Source organism: Numenius arquata, chromosome 9 (genome assembly GCF_964106895.1).
Source record: "Numenius arquata chromosome 9, bNumArq3.hap1.1, whole genome shotgun sequence".
NCBI classification, from domain to species: domain Eukaryota; kingdom Metazoa; phylum Chordata; class Aves; order Charadriiformes; family Scolopacidae; genus Numenius; species Numenius arquata.
This window is the reverse complement of record NC_133584.1, coordinates 61,278,518-61,292,910: the sequence shown is the minus strand read 5'-3', so window position 1 is coordinate 61,292,910 and position 14,393 is coordinate 61,278,518. Positions and strand designations below refer to the sequence as shown.

Sequence of the window (14,393 nt, the reverse complement as noted above, 5' to 3'; positions counted from 1 at the left end):
GCCTGCCCGGGGCGCGGGGGCAGCAGCGGGGCCGGGTCCCCGTGCACGCGCGGCGCCCCCTCACCCCGCCCGCCGCCAGGGGGCGGCCTCCGCCCCACCGCCCCGTGACGTCACCCCGGGGGAGGACTGGCAGGCGGGCGCACCCAATGGGAACGAGGAGGGCGCGGGGAGGCGGGACTTCCGCCGGCGGCCGGCCGGCCGGCGCAAGGGTGGGAAGCCCCCGCCCCCGTCGTGCGTGCTGACGTCAGGGCGTGCGCGCCCCCGCCTGGAGGCCTGCGCGGTTACCGAGCGGCGCGCGCAGCCTCGGCAGCGCCTGTGAGGAGCCGCCGCCGCCGCCGTCCCGGGGAACCGGGTCGGGCCCAGTCGTAGCCGGGCCCAGCCGCGGGGTTATGAGGCCGGGCGCCGCCGCCTCCCCACCGTGAAGAGCAGCGGGCCCGTGGCGGCGCGGGGAGCGCGCGAGGCGCCGGGGCGGCCCCGCGACAGGAAGCCATTTTGTGGGCCCCCTCCTCCTTCTCCTCCTTTTTCTTCCTCCTCCTCTTCCTCCTCGCCGCCGCCCTCCCGAGCGGCGCGGCCGGTGCTGCCGGCCGGGTTGGGCGGGCGGAGCCGCGGCGGGGGCGCCCGGTGAGCGAGGGCGGCGGGGGGGGCGAGCGGGGGGCCGGAGCGGGCGGCGGCGGCCGCCGCGCCTCCCCATGGCGAAGAAAACCTACGACCTGCTCTTCAAGCTGCTCCTCATCGGGGACTCGGGGGTCGGCAAGACCTGCGTGCTCTTCCGCTTCTCCGACGATGCCTTCAACACCACCTTCATCTCCACCATCGGTCAGTGCCTCCCCCCCCGCGGTCCCCTCCCCGCTCCCACGGGGCTCCGGGTCCCCTCCAGGGTTTCGATGACCCTCAGCGACCTTCTATTTCCCTCCGTTCCCCTCCCTGGGGCTTTTGTTGGCAGCTCGTTCCCCACAACCCTCTGCCATCAGCGGGCAGAGCCCCCCTGGCTGCCCCCATCACCGGTGGGTCTCTGTCCCCCTGCACCCCGAGGGAGGTGGGGTCGCCGTCCCTGCACGGTGCCTTCGCCGCTATTGATGTGGCGGAGCAGAAATGATGACACTCGTGGGTGGGGTCTGTGTTCTCACCCAACAAAGCTGTTGTCCTTCTCTCCTCTGTGAGAGAGCCGCCGGGCTTCTGGCAAAGCTGACTTTAGTCCTTCGTTAGTGTGACTACGGTAGAGCCTTCGACATCGTTCTTCCCAGGTTACCTGTAACAATCAGAGAATGAATCATAGAATCATGATGGACCTGTTGGAGTGGGGCCAGAGGAGGCCACAGAGATGCTGGGAGGGCTGGAGCCCCTCTGCTGGGAGGACAGGCTGAGAGAGTTGGGGGGGTTCAGCCTGGAGAAGAGAAGGCTCCGCGGAGACCTTGGAGCCCCTTCCAGTCCCTCAAGGGGCTCCAGGAAAGCTGGGGAGGGACTCTTGATGAGGAGGGGGAAGGGTTTGACACTGAAAGAGGGGAGACTGAGATGAGATGTGGGGAAGAAGTTCTTTGCTGTGAGGGTGGTGAGAGCCTGGCCCAGGTTGCCCAGAGAGGCTGTGGCTGCCCCATCCCTGGAGGGGTTCAAGGCCAGGTTGGAGGGGGCTTGGAGCAACCTGGTGTGGTGGGAGGTGTCCCTGTGCAGGGCAGGGGGTGGCACTGGATGGTCTTGAAGGTCCCTTCCCACCCAAACCATTCTGTGACTCAGTGATCATGAAAGAGAGCTGTGTATTTTCGTGGCTTTCCTCTTTCTGGTTGATCTATGCTGTGAGACAGGCCTTGTACCCAACAGCCTTTCTCCCGAGGTTTATCATAGTGTTTCTTTTTTTTTTTTTCTCCTGAACACTGGCTTGTTTTGCAGATGAAGAGTTCAGGTCAGCAGCTTCCAACCTTGATGACTGACTCTGGTAATTTAAGAGAATTCACACCTCTACTCTTTCTTGCAGTGGCCACTGGCATCACCTGCACCGATACCTACCACAAAAATCTTTTTTTGGGGGGATTTTTGAATTGGCTTTCTGTGCTTGATAGAAACCAGCAACCTGGTCTAGTGGAGGTGTCCCTGCCCAGGGCAGGGGGTTTGGAACTGGATGATCTTTAAGGTCTCTTCCAACTCTAACCATTCTGTGATTCTGTATAAATCCTTTTCATTCATGTTTGGCCATACAGTTGTTCAGCAAGGGTAGGAAAACGGAGTAAAATCTGAGTGCTAGGTGGAAGGACGCTTCTGTGGACTTCCTCATCTTTGTGAAAACATCACCCTAAAAATTGCAGCTCAGACTACAAGGCGTAAAAAGAATCTCTTAACTGGGCCTTGGGTAATTGGAAGTGAAAAAAAAATATACTTGGGTGACAACTAAGTGTCAAGACGCAGTTGTTGCCTAAAAGCTTTTTGAGCTTCAACTCAGGGTTCTGCTTAGTTGCCTTGGGGGTGTGTGTGTGTGTGACAGTCACGTTATTATGTCTCTTAGCATCGCATACCTTGCCTGTTGAAGGCTGTATTTCTTTTGCTGCCCTGGTTGTGGTGTAATTCTGCGCTGCTTGGCAAATTCCCGCCTGGATCACATGGCCTTTGGTGCTGAGTTTGCTGGGAAGGTTTATTCCAATTCTCAGAGTTAAAAATAGTCAACGTCTTAGCTAAGAAGTCAGTGGGTATATGGTGGCTCGTGCTCCAGAGAACTCGTGCTTTTAGTGATGAGTGATTTTTGGTAATTAGTAATTTAGTAATTAATATTACTTCTCGGTCTAACTGCGGTTTTTGAGCGTTCAAGCAGAGTATCACCGGGTTTAGCAGCAAGTGTGCACGGGCAGAGTTTGGAAGTGTTCCTGAGCAGTGAAACCAATTTAGACCAGTGGGTATTAATTTCTGGAGCACGTAAACCCTTTGTTGCCCATGTGCACTGAAGGCAAACAAGTTTTATTGCCGAAATTCCCAGCTAAATGTCTAGCTATGGTAGCTGGGAACACCACTTGATGACTAGTTGGTGTCTCAGGGTGTGTCAGACTTGAGTCTTTGTGGTGGAATTTAGCAGATCTTGGGGCGCAAATAGATTTTCTGTGCGGTGCTGAATTCCAGGTGCTGCACTGCCCAAAGATGTCTTAAATGGATTGTTGCCTTAATTCTTCTGTAAGTAATTGCTTAATGTGGGAACCTGGGGGGAAAGTGTCCTGTGCAAGCGGTGTCAGTTGAAAGGGAGACGTTTAAAAAGCAGCAGTGTGAAGGAAAAATCTTGAACTGGATTAAGACACCTGAGTTGTTCTCTGCGTTATTACAGCAAAGCGATGGAGTAATCTGTCCGAAAATACCTTATCTCAAATCGCCACCGGTAACTACCGTTCTCAAACTTTCTCAGTCTTTCCTCTGTTGCCGCGGCGAGGGCAGGAATGGAACAGGGAACCTGGAAAGGTGCTTTGCCAGGTGGTACCCGCCAGGATAAATCAACTGCAGAGGCTGGACGGCTCTGGCTCGTTTTGCAGCCGGAAGAGGAGAGTTTCAGGAAAAAACCTCAGACGGAGTCTTTGACCTGTAGCAACAAGGAAATACTATTTCCAAAGCGCTTGTGTACACAGTAGATGACATTGAAGGTGACTGGCTTATTGTAAAAAAAAAACAACAAAAAACCAAACAATACTTGGTGGCGTGTTAGCTCTGATTCATGTTTCTGTGTTTACGCTGAGCTCCACCAAGAACCTGAGATAGCCAAGCCCGTAAGATGTCCTGTGGTACTGGTGGCTCTCAGCAGGGACTGGTTCGGTCTTTCTAGTCTTTATGGGAAAAGATGAGTCTCAAAGAATGTTGGAACCAGCCCGTGTATACAAAAGATGAGTGGGGGGAGTGTTTTAATGCTATAAAACCAGAGGTTTGTCTGTACATGTAAGTGAAGATACAATAATAACACGTTTCTACTTCACATTTGTAACTTGCGTTCACTTGCTTTCATCTTTTGCGCATTTTAAGGAGTGATTAAGCATGATCCGTGATGGCAGTCGGGATATAATTTACTATACGTGTAATTCAGTATACTCTCTTTAACGTTTGACTTTGAATCACTTCAATCTAATATTTCCTGCTAAAACAGCAGTTGGGCTTTGGGCTGTGCCTAGGTGCCTGTGTGAATGATTTCATTACCCTGTCTCGAGACACTATAAATAATCCAGATGGCTGTTCGGCAAGAATCCCTAAGTCATCCTAACCTCCCTGGAGAGAGCGGGGGCCTTGTCCTCACGTGCTGTCTTGCTGTTTGCAGGTGGAAAGGGAGTAAATGTTAGAAGATTTAGTCTATCACAAACTGGTTTTAAGAGCTCTTCAGTAATCCTCAGGTGTAGAAATCATTTTTATGGTGGTGGGGTTTGGGTGTTTTTGAGAAATTATGGTGAGTTTTCAGTTACTCTGTGGATACTCTGCAGTTGGATCAGGTCTGTCGGTGGTAGCAGTTCTCTGGGCACTGGTGTTGCTCCCTGGGGCTCCTTAGCACCAAGGGCTTCTCTTGATGGGCTGCTGCCTGTCTCCCCTCTCCCCAAACCCCGCTAACATCTGCAGTTTCTCTGCTGCCACTCAGCTACCAGCAATTTTTCTTTAAGATGAAAAATGTTAGCGTAAGTAGCTTCCAGTCACCGTGTGCTTGAGATCTTAATTTTCTTTAGTAATTTTTTTTTTTTAATTGGCATGCAGCATGTCAGCTTGATGACAGCTTGAAGCGAACCCTGGCAAAGGGATGTGTGGGAGCTGGGAAGCTGCTGGGGGTCAGCAGGTAAAGTGCCCCTTTGGTGGGGCGTATGCAGGTAGGGAGGGCTCTTCCTGCCAGGAGGGCTGGCTAAAAAATTGGAATGTCAAAACTGAGCTCATGCGTATTATTGCTATTGTTTGACTAAGTAAAATGCAAATTAAGGTGAGTCACAAAAAATGTTTTCCCATGAAATCTGACTACCTCTTGTAACGCCCTCAGGAGAACAAAGCGTATGGAATCATCCTGAGATTCCCTCCACATGCTCTTGATGTAGGTGAAGCTTTCGGGGCTCTTAACCCAGAGGGAAGAGGCAGTTGTGTTGGGTATTTCTGGTCGTTACTCACGCTGGCTGCAACTCTCAAATCCAGAGGCAAGGAGAAAAAGCTGTATGAGTATTCTGAGGTTTGATCACCCCATGTTTTATTCTGAGCACAGGAAGGTCTTGATGCCAAAGCTGTGCTAGGAGTGTACAGAACTGTTCTGGTTTAAAAGCAAAGGTATGTGAAAACTATTTTCTGATTAAATTCTTTTATTCTCAGGTTGGATGGTTGGCCTTTATTAGAAGCGATTTTGAGTTGCTAAGCACTTGCTTCAGCATCATTGCACATTGGTACATTTAAGCAGTGAAATTTTTTAAAATCAGTCCTCAGATATCAAAAATAGTAAATATAGCACGTTTCTTCATGCATCTTGTGAGGAGTTGTTTGCCCATGATTTTGATAAATTAGTATTAGGAAGAAAGGAGACCCAGATAGAAAATAGGGAAAAAACTCAGTAGATTGTGGGGAAAACAAACTAAGCAGAAATTAAGTTTTGAATTGTGGAAGTGCTTTAGCTGTATGGTGGTTGCAGTGGAGTTGGAAAAACAAGTGATTTATGGGGTCTAGAAAAAGAGCATTTACTACAGCAGCCAAAAGTACTGGCTTGTTTTTTTCCTTAAATACCTTTTCTGTCTCATCTATAGCTTGTGGGAGCAGCAAACAACCTTGAGTTCTGTTTGTATTGTGCCTGGACGGTGGGTTCAGGCTGGATCTGACTCCTGGCATGGAGCAGATGAATTAGGAAAAAAAATAATTCCAACAAATCACCCTCCCAAACAAAACCCCCACCCCAACTCCTGTTCAGCCATTCCATGATGTGGAGTCCAGGAATCATCATGCAGCAGGAGGTGCACAAATCCTTTCTACACGTAGATAATTGAGCTGTAAAACTTGCTGTCGCGGGAAGTTCTGGAGGGGAAAATATAAATGGGTTCAAAATGAAAGTAAAAAATTGAAGTGAGTCCATGGGCGGCTGTTGGATGTGATGCTCTGGGTGCGGTCCTGGGTTTGGGAATCCCCTCGGCTCTTGGTGGCTGGAGATGAGCAAGCGTCCTTTGGGCTGGGGAGGGTGGTTCTCCTCACCCCTGTCTGCTGGGATGCCCAGGAGAAGGGCTACGGAGCGGACTGGGCTTACGGTGTGATAGGGTATGATTGAGGGTTTCTTTAATGTAGGGCCGTGGATAACGAGCAGCGTGCCTCACGGCGCTGACGAGGAGCATGTGGATGGCTGTATGGTGAAGGCTGAGGAACTGAGCCGGCTGGAAACTTTTTATTTTTTTAAACATAGCTATTTTTTCAGCTGAGCTGGATCAGTTCCCTGATCTGGCTTCTTATGTTACCGTATAAATCTGTGCTGGCAGAGCGCGTAGGGCGTCTGGGGACGTGGAAACTCTGGGGTAGGTGGCACTCGCACTGAAAATTCACTTTTAGGGTTGCGGTTCCACCAAAGAAAGCCCTTGGCAGCAGCGCCAGTGCACCCTCCTCCCTGGCCCCAGTATGAAACAAAGCTTAAACTGGGCTTGCTCCTCTCCCTGTGCTGCTGCTGTTGCTGCCTCAGGGCAAAGAACAGTTGGTGGAGGCTGAGAAGCTGCTGGGCTCCTTCCTCGGGCACATACCTGTGGGGTAGCAACATGGGACACGCAGCCACGCTGCTCCCCTTTCTGTTTGCCCTTGCACTGACACGCTATTTCTGTTCGGCTGAAACTAATAGGCAGCTGTTACCTAAATGTGCTAAGTACGATGAGGAGACACGGAGAGGAATGGGAAGGAGCACGTGGAGGTTGGCTGCTGCGATTAAGCCAGCCCTGCTTCCAGGAGGAGACTGAGCTGTCGCTTCAACAGTAAGTGGCAAAGATAAAGAGCGGATGAAGTCGCTAACGTTCTCTAAAGCGTGTTCCCCATTCGCAGCCCAGGCCTGTAGCTTCTTGTGACAGGCTGTCCCTATAATCTGTGCTCTGCTCCGGAATTTACAAGACCAAATGAAATGCCTGTTGACATTGGTAGAAAACTTGCTTGAAAATTGCTAAGCAAGGATCAAGCCTTCATTTGAGGGCCACGGAGATGCTGGGAGGGCTGGAGCCCCTCTGCTGGGAGGACAGGCTGAGAGAGTTGGGGGGGTTCAGCCTGGAGAAGAGAAGGCTCCGGGGAGACCTTGGAGCCCCTTCCAGTCCCTCAAGGGGCTCCAGGAAAGCTGGGGAGGGACTCTGGATGAGGGAGGGGAGCCCTAGGAGGAGGGGGAAGGGTTTGACACTGAAAGAGGGGAGATTGAGGTTCAAGGCCAGGTTGGAGGGGGCTTGGAGCAACCTGTTGTGGTGGGAGGTGTCCCTGCCCAGGGCAGGGGGTGGCACTGGGGGGGCTTTAAGGTCCCTTCTCACCCAAACCAGTCTAGGATTCTATGATTTTAGAAACCAAGGGCTGTTATGTAGTGCTTTGTTAAGTGATAAGGTCAACTGTGGGGTGCAGAGAAGAGATCTTCTCCCAACTTCTTGATTTACCTCTTTTAGAAAGAAAATCTATCACTCCTTTCTCTTTATCATAAAAAATGCTTAATCTTTTCTACCTGTAAAGTTTATATTGGTATTTAATTAGAGAATTGGTTGAGAGTCTGTTGATAAATACTTCATCAGGAGATAGAAGAGAAGTAATCCTAACTTGAAGAGGTTTTTTTAGGCTGTGCTGAGCAGATGTAGCTGCCTCTAGTCCAGCAGTGCTGTGTCTTGACAGGCCACGCTGGCTGTACCTGCTCCTACAGCCCTCGGGACCAGGGTGTGGGCCACTTCCAGCACTCGGGTGGCAACGGCTTGCTCTTGTCGTCCTCCTCCTCTCTGGAGCGGTGGAAGGGCAGCGTGTTCTTGCTTGTCAGCGGCGTCGTGGAGGGAAGAGCAGGAGAATCTCGGGAAGGATGGCGGCTCCTGCCAGGAAACTTCATCCCGCCTGGGGTTGAGAAACGCCTGGGAAAGACATTGGACGAGAGCAGGTTGCACGGATTCCCCTGGCAGCGGCAGCCAGGGCCTGTTCTGCTGCGTGACCTTCTGATGACACGTGGAGAAGAGCTTCAGCTGGTGTGGGTTTTGTGTAACCCTTGCTGAGGAGGGGAAGGTTCTTCAGAAATGCTTTGTAAAAAACGGGCTTGTCAAATTCCCAGTGCTTTGGGAGTTCCGTGTCTGGCCTTGGGGAAACAGGAAAGAGTCCGGAGTTGCTGCTGCAAGTCTTGAATATTTTGTGTTTCGGTATGACTTAACTGTGTGGGCTTTTCTCTTCTGTGTGGGTATAACTAGAAGTCTTGCGTGGGTTTAACTAGAAGTCTCTGCATGTTTTTGTTCTTTTTTGTAGCTAAAACAACCCGAGGCTTTCTTTCCCACTGGGATTGTGACTGCTTTATACTGTGTAACCTGGAGAAATACCCCTTTGCGTTGTGCGTTTCCAAAATCTGTCTTAACGCTCCCTGAGAGAGGCTGGCTCACTTGATTACCATTAAATATGGGAGAGCTGTGCTGACATCCATACCTGTACAGCTTTTTCCTCAAGGATGCTTTTCAAACTGGTGTTCTTTCATATTTGGACTAATGATTAGCTCCACAGATACCAGACAGGCTAAAGCAGTTTTTGGATTGGGAACAGTGCTGGACACAGCATAACATGGGTCTGGTGTGGCGTGATGCTTTATGAACTGGGAGTTCCTTTAGTACTACAGTCCAACAGGGCTGTGATCAACATCACAGAATCACAGAATGGTTTGGGTGGGAAGGGACCTTAAAGCCCCCCCCAGTGCCACCCCCTGCCCTGGGCAGGGACACCTCCCACCAGACCAGGTTGCTCCAAGCCTTTATCAATGACGTAGAGGGATTGAGAGCACCATCAGCAAGTTTGCAGATGACACCAAGCTGTGTGGCGTTGTCGATACACCAGAGGGACGGGATGTCATTCAGAGGGACCTGGACAGGCTGGAGAGGTGGGCCCAGATAAACTTCATGAGGTTCAATAAAAGCAAGTGTAGGGTTCTGCACCTGGGCCGAAACAATCCTCGGTATAAGTACAGCCTGGGGGATGAGGCATTAGAAAGCAGCCCTGAGGAAAGGGACTTGGGAGTGCCAATGGATGAGAAGCTGGACCCGAGCAGGCAATGTGCACTTGCAGTCCAGGCGGCCAGTCACATCCTGGGCTGCATCAAAAGAAGCGTTGCCAGCAGATCCAGAGAGGTGATTCTGCCACTTTGCTCTGCTCTGGTGAGACCTCACCTGGAGTACTGTGTGCAGGTCTGGAGCCCTCAATATAGAAAGGACATGGACCTGATGGAGCGGGTCCAGAGGAGGGCCACTAAAATGATCAGGGGGCTGGAGCACCTCTCCTATGAGGACAGGCTGAGGGAGCTGGGGTTGTTCAGCCTGGAGAAGAGGAGGCTCCGGGGAGACCTCATAGCGGCCTTCCAGTACCTGGGGGGGGCCTACAGGAAGGCTGGGGAGGGTCTGTTTACAAAGGCCTGCAGTGACAGGACGAGGGGCAATGGTTTTAAGTTGGAGAAGCGGAGATTTAGATTGGATATTAGGAAAAAGTTCTTTGCTATGAGGGTGGTGAAACACTGGAACAGGTTTCCCAGGGAGGTGGTTGAGGCCCCTTCCCTTGAGATATTCAAGGTGAGGCTCGATGAGGCCCTGGGCAACCTGGTCTAGTTGGGGGTGTCCCTGCTGACTGCGGGGAGGTCGGACTAGATGACCTTTGGAGGTCCCTTCCGGCCTGGACCAATCTATGAATAAGCCCCCTCCAACCTGGCCTTGAACCCCTCCAGGGATGGGGCAGCCACAGCTTCTCTGGGCAACCTGGGCCAGGCTCTCACCACACTCACAGCAAAGTTGTTCTTCCCCACATCTCATCTCAGTCTCCCCTCTTTGAGTGTCAAACCCTTCCCCCTCCTCCTAGGGCTCCCCTCCCTCATCCAGAGTCCCTCCCCAGCTTTCCTGGAGCCCCTTGAGGGACTGGAAGGGCCTCCAAGGTCTCCGTGGAGCCTTCTCTTCTCCAGGGTGAACCCCCCCAACTCTCTCAGCCTGTCCTCCCAGCAGAGGGGCTCCAGCCCTCCCAGCATCTCCGTGGCCTCCTCTGGCCCCGCTCCAACAGGTCCATGTCTCTCCTGTGCTGAGGCCCCAGAGCTGGAGGCAGCACTGGGGGGGGTCTCCCCAGAGCAGAGCAGAGGGGCAGAATCCCCCCCCTCTCCCTGCTGGCCACGTTGCTGGGGATGCAGCCCAGGGTGCAGGGGGGCTTTCTGGGCTGCCAGTGCACGTTGTCAGCCCATGGCCAGCGTTTTCCTGCCAAGCCCTTCTGGGCAGGGCTGCTCTCCATCCCTCCATCCCCAGCCTGGGCTGGGACTGGGGGTTGCCCCCACCCAGGGGCAGGACCCTCATGAGGGTCACACAGACCCACTTCTCCAGCCTGTCCAGGTCCCTCTGGATGGCATCCCGTCCCTCAGGCATGTCACCACACCACTCAGCTGGGTGTTGTCTGTAAATCTGCTGAGGATGCCCTGGATCCCACTGTCCTTGATGAAGGTATCATCCTCAGTGGGAGGCCGTCTTGGCCCAAGATCTGAGCTTCAGAACCTTAAAAGATGTGGTTATGGAGATGGGTAGTACTGAAATAACTTCAAGTGTTTACCCATTTTAGGTCAGGGGTACCCCTACTCACCTGTCCTTTGATTTACGAGGCTATCAGGAGGTTCATTAAAGCTGGTCTTGTCTAATTGTGTCATCCGTGGCTTCGGAGATCAAACTCTTGTGGCTGTTTCGTGGCAACATGCACTAAATGATATGCACCTGGTCCCCAAGGAAAGTTATTCTGCTCTCTGAGATGGTTCTGTCTTAACTTGGTCTCACCACCATTTTAGTCTTGTAGAGTATGGGTGATTTTACATTTTACTTCAGATACACGTCCAGATGCCTGAAGTTAATAACTGAATGAATGAAGTTGATGCCTGACTTCTTGATGTGCCGAGTGTTGTCTCTCCCGCCCTTCTAACCCTGGGCATGGTACCAGTCTCTAGGTGCTTCCAATTCCTTAGTTCATACCTTCCAAGGCTTAATTTCAATTTCAATCTTAATTTCACACCTTCCAAGGCTTGCCGCAGTCTGCGTCTCATCCTCTTCCCTTCCTTTTCTGAAATGATGTTCCTCTCGCAGACCTCGCTTGTTAGAAGCTGAACTGTCAGCACGGGCTGGCTGCCTCGGCTCCTGCTGTAACTGGGGCGAAGGAGATTAAGAAACGCCATCCATCTGAACGTGGCAGTACGTACACGCGCCTCTCTGTCACTTCGGAGGGAGCTTAGATGTGTAGCTTAAATATAGCTGTCTAATTGTTGGGTAAATGAATCCCACCAACGCTTCTGTTTCCATAAGCATGCTGTGAAATGCTTTCATCTCAAAGGAACTTTTTGATCTTGCCAGTAAACAACAAAATGATTTTTTTTTTTTTTTTTTTTTTTTAATTTTATTTAGCTACTCAAGTTTCTGGCAAAACCAAAGATCCTACTGGCTAGTTCTCTGGGTCTGGAACTTAAGGATGGTATGTCAGGGACAGCGTGGACCAGAAATGTGGGTTCTCTGGGGGGTCTGGTGCTTCTTACTCCTACTTGAGTGAGCAGAAATGCTGGTGGTTTGCATGGAAGGGTGCTCAGAAGCTCCGCCTGTGAGTGCTAGACCACTAGTGGCCCAGTCATGGTGGCCATGTGCCACAGGGCATGTGTCCTGGCGTGCCTGAGACCATGACCCAGCCGGGGAACCAGGAGGATGCGATTGCCCAAGTTGAGGTCCCGGGGGGTTCGCTGCGGTGCTGCAGAGGCTGCTGCTGAGGACGAGAGGCACGAGTCACAGCAGGGAAAACTCAGCCTGAGTATTGGGGAAAAATTGTGCTGAAGGTGATCTGCGACTGGGACAGAAATAAAAGATGCTGGGATTGCCATCCTGGGGGTAATGAAAATATTTCTAGAAGGGACCCCAGGCGACCCGAGCTGATGTGGCCCTGCTGTGGGGTGTTACAGCTCTACAGCCTACCGTAGTCTTGCTGTTGGCCCTGGGTGTCGGGACAGGACCTGGGCTGGGGTTCCCAATCCCAGCTGCTGCTGGATGGGATCAAAAGCGCTAAAGCCTGGCGAGATTCCTGCTGGGAGTTTCCTTTTGATCTTCAGAGCGTTAGATAATGGCCAACAGCTTTGTAAAGAGCTTCTAACCAAGTGGTTTCTTAAGAGGCAGAAGAAACAAGTGATAAGGCAGGCGTGTGATGTCTTGCTGGCAGCAAGGTGAGGTGCTCCTTAGCGAGCTTCTGCAAGAGCTTCAGCACAGCTCCGAGCAGGCGCCTCTTTGGGCAGAGCTGCCGTCAGCACTGTGGTTTCTCACCCCGTAACTCACTGCGCTGCAGGTCCAGCTACTGGTAAAGCTCATCTTTAACCTCAGTTCTTTCTGTATAAATCCTGATGTCACTTTTTGACACAGTCCCTGTCAGTATTGCAGTCAGGTGCTTTGCTGCAGAAGAGATGTGAAGTACAGGGGGTTGGAGCAGGTCCTTCGCGGGGATGGGATGGCTGGAACCACTCCTGGCTCCCTGCAGAGCAAAGGGGAGCAGGTTTATTCCATGAGGATTGAAACAGGAGTCTCTGTGGTTGCCTTGCAAGTGAGCGTCGGTTCTCATCGGCTTTTCACAGGAGTGGAGAGTTGGTGAGGTGCTGCCTTGAGGCTTTTTTCTCCGTGCAGGTGAGGTGCAGCATTCAGCAAACGAAGGAATCCAAACAAGTCTTACGGCCTCCAGTTTTGCCTGGGGACAGGCCACGTTTTGGGGCAGCAATAACTTTTGATTCTAGGTGTGTCATGTGATACTGCCATTTTTTTCCACCCTTCCAAAGGTAGGTAATTCCTGTTTCTCAGGTTCTATGCATTCAACTTGAGTGTCACAGTATCGATAATAGCTAAAAAAGGTGACAAGACTTACTGACAAATGCGATGCTTCTGGGCAATGTTGGAGCAATAGGCCTTTTTAAAATTTTTATTTTATTTTTACTTAAAACTTTTTTCCTGCTGATTAGCTTGACAACACTGCCATTCGTCTTCTCACTGGAGAACTTAAAGAGGTTGGGTGGAAGCGTCTGGTGTTAGAATCCTTGGTCTCCTCCAAGAGCAGGGGGCTGGGGGAAGTTTCACAGTCCCACTGTGCCGTGTAGCTCCGCCTGTGGGAATTGTAGCGCTTGGCTTAAAGCAAAGAGAAATACCCACTGCCGTGCTTTCACTCTGTGAAGTCTCTGTGGTTCTTGATGCCGAAGGGTTCATAAATTAAGGCTATTTATGAAAGTTGGGTATGGGAGTGTACGTATAAGTTGGTGTTCCGTAACTGAAAACCCCCTCGCTGACACAGCAACGGCTTCAGTTAAATACGTGTTGAATAGCGCAAGCGATGGAGCTCCAGAGCCGAACGTACTATATTTAACACTAGACACAATGCCATTCTCCGGAGTCTGGGTAGGAAATAATAGGTGTGTCCTTAACCAGCAATTCCGCAGTGCGAATATTCCCCAGAAAGGGCTGGGGCAGAGCTTATCTCCAGTTTATCCCCTGGTAGATGGGAAGGATGCTGCTGCTGCAGCGCTCGGGGCTTGAGGAGTGTCAGCACCTCTCTAATGCGAACGGTTAGAGCTTCACTTGCTGCTGTGGCGTGGTCTAGGTAGCTCGAGTTAGGGTGCTTTCATAAATAATGGTAATACTTTCTGTTTGTAGTGAAAGAAACGTGGTTTTCCAGCAATAAGTAGTCACTTAAAAGCACGTGCCTTCTTTTCCGTGGGTTGGAAAAGGCGGCTGGTGGATGTTCCACCAGAGAAAACATTTAAACCTTCGAGTGCAGTAACTGCCTGGCCCTCCTGCACTGACTTAACATCTTTGGAAAACTCAAGACCTGCTGTGAAGTGTACGTTCCAGCAGGGTGTCTGGTCTGAAAGCGTAAGTGATGGGCTCTCCTTTTTGCTGGTAGCTCCAGCAGTAAGGAGTTTTAATTATTGAAACAAGAAGTGAGTGCTCTGCGTTTCTGCGCTGCAGCAGGTCGTCGTGACGGAGGTTGGGGAGGCAGAGAGAGAGCTTCTGGGCTCTTCTTCAGCTTCCAACTCTTTATTGACTGACGGAATCTTTTTCATGACCTCCAAGACTCAGTACCCGCCTCTGACAAAGCTAATGCTTTTCCTGAATGAGTCTACTTCCCTTTATTTATGTGTTTTCTGTCTTGTCAATCTGCTGAGTATAAACTAGCCAGGGTAAGTGTTAACTTGAATCTTATTTTTATGTAACTTGAGGACAAAATTA

At 51.3% G+C, this 14,393-nt stretch overlaps 1 protein-coding gene across 1 annotated transcript in view; it reads left to right on the top strand.

The window, feature by feature from the left end:
• The first annotated feature begins 687 nt into the window (after positions 1-687).
• The window catches only part of RAB10 (RAB10, member RAS oncogene family), a 41,836-nt gene continuing 28,130 nt past the window's right edge, over positions 688-14,393 (top strand). The window contains exon 1 of the mRNA XM_074153988.1: positions 688-816. Coding sequence (XP_074010089.1) covers positions 690-816 — 127 coding nt within the window. The 5' untranslated portion in view covers positions 688-689. The remainder of the gene's footprint in view (positions 817-14,393) is intronic.